The following is a 5,486-nucleotide window of genomic DNA, read 5'->3' as shown; positions in this document are numbered from 1 at the left end:
TCGAAAGCTCTCATTATCCCCATTTTACAGATTAGGGAAACTGAAGGTCAGAGAAGTTAAGTGACATATTTCAAGGTCATGCAGGTTATAAAGCATTAAATAAAGTGTTAAATCCACATTGCTCTTGATTGTGAATGCTATTTTTCCCCTAATTATTTGAAACCAGAAACCATCTTTTACAATTATATAACTTCCAGATGCCTATAACAGCTCCTTGTGCAATATGTATTGTGTTGACCTTTTTAAAAAATTTAATTGAATCCAGCTGTGCATGTGTGTCTTTTTAAGTTTATAACAGAACTCCTGCCCTGGATGATTTGGCTTGGTGGTTAGAGTGTCGACCCAAGGACCAAAGAGTCACAGGTTTAATTCCGGTCCCCGGCCCTGGACCCCTCCCTGCAGGAGGCAACCAATCAATGTGTCTCTCTCACATCAATGTTTCTCTCGCTCTCTCCCTCCCATTCTATCTGAAGATCAGTGGGGGAGGGGGGGTGTCCTTGAATGAGGATTAGTAAATAAACAAATAAAGTTCATAACAGGACTCCCAAGAGCTGCCAAGACCACTCCTGAGATGGTGCCCTGGACCCCAAGCAGCCTGGCAAGAAGCCGAGGCTCAGACCCACCTGAGGACAGGGGGCTGGGCAGGAGTTAAATGGATCTGTTGGTAGGGTGTCTCAGAAGAGGGATTTTGGTGCCCTTTGCCCTAGCTTCAGTAGAGATCTTCTTCCACTTAGCGTTCAGGTTCTTCATGTACCTCTGGACCCACTGCTTCTCAGACAGGGTACCTCTCAGACCTGGCAGGAAGAGGTGGGTATAGTAGCCCATGGAGGACAAGCTGCTGCCCAGCCTCCTAGAAAGTTACTAACATGATGTCGTCTCTCTGTGTGTCTGTGTCTCTGTCTCTCTGTTTCAGTGCTCATGTTCAGTCACTGTCCTGTCCTGCCTTTAGGTAATACTGGACTTCTACCCACAGGGAGGAATAAAAAAATGTACTGAAAACCCTCAAGAAAAAAGGCAGATGCCTCCAGTTCACACACTATGCAAGGAAATATGGCTGATAAGGATGGCAGGGCTGCGAGGGGCAGCAGGATGGCTTCTTCCAGGCCAACTCTGAACTGGGGGTGTCAGGCTATGGATCTGGGCCTAGTGCCAGTGGGGAAAATTCCTAATAATATGAACATCACATTTCTATGGCATGCCACTATTTATACAGTGAGCTCACACTTCCTGCCTGTGTGAGATGCAGCTCCAAATTTTTTGGAGTCCTAGATGACCTTGAGCAGGTCACTATTCTGAGCCTCAGTTGTCCATTGTAAAATGCAGATCATTCAATCTGGCTCATGGGATGCTCGAGAGGATTAGTTAAGATAATATTATATAAGGTGGGGCAAAAGTAGGTGTATAGTTGTGAGTATGAGAAACACAGTTTATTCTTATATTCTTATATCTTATTGTGTTATTTTCCATATCAACAACTGTAAACCTACTTTTGTCCCACCCTGTATGCACTGAATGGTATACATTTGTTGCTCAATAAATGATTGCTGGCGCTGAATCCTCTTCCTACTTTTATGGATGAGGAAGCTGAGGCTCAGAGAGGTTGGGTGACTTCCCCAGAATCACAGAGCCAGGTCCTCCTAACTTTATTCCTCAGTGACCCTGGAGGCTCATCTACCTGCCCCCTCCAGTCAGGTGCTCAGTGAGAAGTACTAGTTACTTATATCACTCCTGCTTTGGGGCAGACACTCCTGTTGGACAGCTGGTAGCTTACCACTCTGCTGTCAGGAATTTCCTTGGAAATTAAGGACATGCAGCAGAAAGAGAAGATGGCCACAAAGCCTGAAAAACGGGAAGAGACAAGAGTCATGACCTTTCTCAGCCTGCCCTAGGCTCTGGGCTTCGGATACAGAACCCATTCCTGCACTAAATACCTCCATCCCCGTCAATGGGCTGCAGCATTCCCCTCCAGCTCCGGGCGGGCTGTACCTCCACCCTCCACTGTGCCATCCCAGCCATGCCTTCAAGACAGCTGCCCAAGAGACCCAGGTTGGGGCTGGAAATCTTACTTGCAGGGGCAATGTAGTGGGCACACAGGGCCAGGAGCAAGAGGCCAGCTACAATGGTCATGGGGCCTGCTATGTCCTGGAAAGCAGAGGAGGAAGCTGAAGGCTCAAAGCTGGGGTGCAGAAGGAGAAGGGCTGGCAACAATGGGCCTGGTTCCTCGCAGAACACCCCAACCTCCCTCTGTCCTTTATAGGGGAAGCTAGGAAGAAACATGCACTAACATAGCTTCCTCTCTACCCCTCCAGGTACTTGGAAGTCCTAGAGGTCTAAGTTCTACAAAGAGGAAGTTGTTGCACTTCATTAAAATTAAAATCTTTTGTGAATCAAAGAACACTACCAAGAAAGTGAAAAGCCAACCCACATAACCGAAGAAAATATTTGGAAATCATCTGATAAGGGTCTAGTCTCCAGAATATATATATTTTAAAAACTCTTACAATTCCACAATAAAAAGACAAATAACTCAATTAAAAATAAGCAAAGAATTTGACTAGATATTTCTCCAAAGAAGATATACAAATGGCCAATTAGCACATGAAAATATGCTCTACATCATTAATCATTAGAGAAAATCAAATAAAAACACAATGAGATATTACTTCATACCTATTAGGTTGACTATTAAAAAACAACAACAATAGAAAATAACCAGTATTGGCAAGGAAATGGGACCCCTCATACATTGTTCATGGGAAAGTAAGTTGGCATAACAATTGTGGAAAAGTTTGGCAGATTCTTAAAAAGTTAAACATAGAGTTACACTATTACCCATTAATTCCACTCCTAGGTATATACCCTATAAAACTGAAAACACACAAAACTTACAAATGATGATATTAGTATTATTTATAGTAGACTAAAAGGTAGAAACAACCTAATGTCCATCAACTGATGAATAGATAAACAAAGGTGTTATATCTACACAATGGAATTTTATTCAGTCATAAAAGAGAGTGAAGTACCCATACATATTTTATGTTAAGTGAAAGAAGTCAAACATGAAAGGCCAGATACTGTACGGTTCCATTTATAAGAAATGTTAACAGTAGGCAAATTCATAGGGGCTTAAAGTAGATTAGTGGTTCTTAGGAGCCTGGGGGTAGTAGGGAGCTGGGAGATACAAGGTTTCTTTTTAGGGTGATGGAAATATTCTAGAATTAGATAGTAGTAAGGGTTATACACCTTGTGAATGTACCACTCAACTGTATACTTTAAAGGGGTTAAAATGATAAATTCTATATTATATGAAATTTATTGCAATTAAAAGTTAAAGAAAAAATTAAGAAAGAGAGAAGAAAATAAGGACACTTTCAAAATGTTGGTTCAAATGGTGGGACCTTAATGGTTTTATTAAGATCTTGTCCAGTCTCAAAGACCTCTCTTGCCTCTCTCACATGGCCCAACTTGCATCTAACAACCTGATATATCAGATTGGAACTTGAGTGGTCACAGTGAAGTGGTTTTTCCCCAGTCCTTCCCCACCCTGGGCACACTCTCTTCCCTCAGTGGATTCCATAGCAGAGTCTTTAGAGAGCTGAAGCTTCGGGGTCCCTCTTTCTTCCCTGGTGAACATTCTCAGAACTCAGTGCCTCCTTACACCATCTTTCCCTTCTTATATAAACCTACTACTCTATAGAAAGACAATAAAAGGCATTCACTGTACACATAAGTGACTGATAACAGCTTAAAATAAGAGGTTGCTCATAAGGCCTTTGCAAATGAGGACAATAGGAACCAGGTTTTTTGCTCTTGGAAAAGAAGGTTGAAAATATGCAAAAGAGGAAGGAGAGAATGAATTTAGGATTGGAAGCAGATTATATTTATACACACACACACATGCACACACACACACATATATATATACCATCATCATCATCATTTAGAAATAATGACATCATTAGCAATGAGCATACTTAGCAAAAACATATCTTCTTGGAGAAATGGCTTATTTTAGTCCTGGGGCTGAGAAAGTACAACTGAGCCTAGAATGTCTTTTATGCCAGAAAGTAAGAGAGTGCTCAAAGAATCATGAAAATATATCCAAAGGACACAGAGGCCAACTTGCAGGATAGTGGTCAAATCTGGGATAGTTTGACCAGTAATAGTGTAGCAATGGATTGAATAAAATAAGAATCAATCGATCAATCAATTAATCAATCAGTGTGTTTTGGGTTGAATTGTGTCCCTCCCTGACAGTATAGCACCATAGGAAGGACCCAGCCCTAGAGGCAAACTGTCCTGGGTTTGAGCCCTGCCCCTACTTATTCACTTGGTGGCACTAGGCCAGGTGTTTAACTTCTCTGAAACCCAACCCACTTGCTGTAAAATGGGGGGGGGGGGACACCTCCCAGAATGGTGGTGGTTTTGATCCTCAGTGAGAGACTCCATTCCAGGCTCACCTATTTTTTTTTTTATCCTCACCCAAGGACATTTTTGCATTTATCTTCAGATAGAGCGGGAGGGAGAGAGGAAGAGAGAGAGAAACACCAATGTGATAGAAACACATCGAGTGGTTGCCACCCTCACAACCCCAACAGGGGCAAGAACAAACTGCAACCAAGGTACATGCCCTTAGCGTGAACCAAACCCAGGACTCCCTGGTCCACAGGCCAACGCTCTACTGCTGAGCCAAACCGGACAGGGTCCAGGCCCACGTTTTGGTTTTTTTTGTTGTTTTTTTTTATCCTCACCCGAGGATATTTTTCTATTTTTTGTACAGATAGAATGGGAGGGAGAGAGAGGAAAGGAGAGAGAGTGAGAAACATCGATGTGAAGGGACACATCGAGTGGCTGCCACCCGCACGACCAACCAGGGCTGGGGACAAACTGCAACCGAAGTACGTGCCCTTAGTGGGAACCGAACCCGGGTCTCTCCGGACCACAGGCCGACGCTCTAACCGCTGAGCCAAACTGGCCAGGGCCAGGCCCAACTAATTTATGAGTTGATTAATCACCACCAGACCAGACCTCCAGCTATTCCCTTAAAGCCCCACTTGGCCCCTCGGAACTTTTATCTGATCCTCTTACTATCCTCATTTCACAGGTGAGGAAACTGGGCTCAGGGAGATTAAATGACTTGCTCAAGACCTCAAAGCCATGATGCCGCAAAGCTGATCCCACATCTTCCTGGTAAAGAACTTGTGCCCTTGCCATGACACCAGGCAAGCCTACTCTGTTGGGTGGTGTCAAGCATATTTAGGGCTTTCCTCAATAGTTCTCAAATCCATCCCTTCCTGTTGACCCTCACCGCCACCACCTTTGTCAGGCTCCATCAACTCCCTCCTGGATACCTGCCCCAGTCTCCTAACTAAAGGAGGCTGAAGACAGAGTTATCTGGGGTTTAAAGCAGGGGAGATGTCAGGAGGGCACCATAAAGATGGATGGGCACTGGAGGAGGGAGCTCAGAGGATTCAGGAGAGCAG

At 43.9% G+C, this 5,486-nt stretch overlaps 1 protein-coding gene across 1 annotated transcript; it reads right to left on the bottom strand.

Annotated features, from left to right (window-relative positions):
- Nucleotides 1-648: 648 nt before the first annotated feature.
- Nucleotides 649-5,162, bottom strand: CCL24 (C-C motif chemokine ligand 24). Its single transcript, XM_036279723.1, has 5 exons — nt 5,152-5,162; nt 2,067-2,176; nt 1,727-1,839; nt 957-963; nt 649-794 (listed from the first exon to the last, which is right to left on the bottom strand). Exons 1-5 carry the CDS (start codon nt 5,160-5,162, stop codon nt 649-651), a joined length of 387 nt encoding a protein of 128 aa, XP_036135616.1.
- Between the last annotated feature and the right edge of the window lie 324 nt (nt 5,163-5,486).

Source organism: Molossus molossus, unplaced genomic scaffold, assembly GCF_014108415.1.
Source record: "Molossus molossus isolate mMolMol1 unplaced genomic scaffold, mMolMol1.p scaffold_m16_p_3, whole genome shotgun sequence".
NCBI lineage: Eukaryota > Metazoa > Chordata > Mammalia > Chiroptera > Molossidae > Molossus > Molossus molossus.
This window is presented reverse-complemented; position numbering and strand designations above follow the sequence as displayed.

Bases quoted from the DNA above. Each gene is read 5' to 3' on its own strand.
- CCL24 (XM_036279723.1), bottom strand. The intron at 1,840-2,066 runs GTAAGATTTCCA...CCCGTTTTTCAG, and splicing joins CCACTACATTGCCCCTGCAA to GCTTTGTGGCCATCTTCTCT.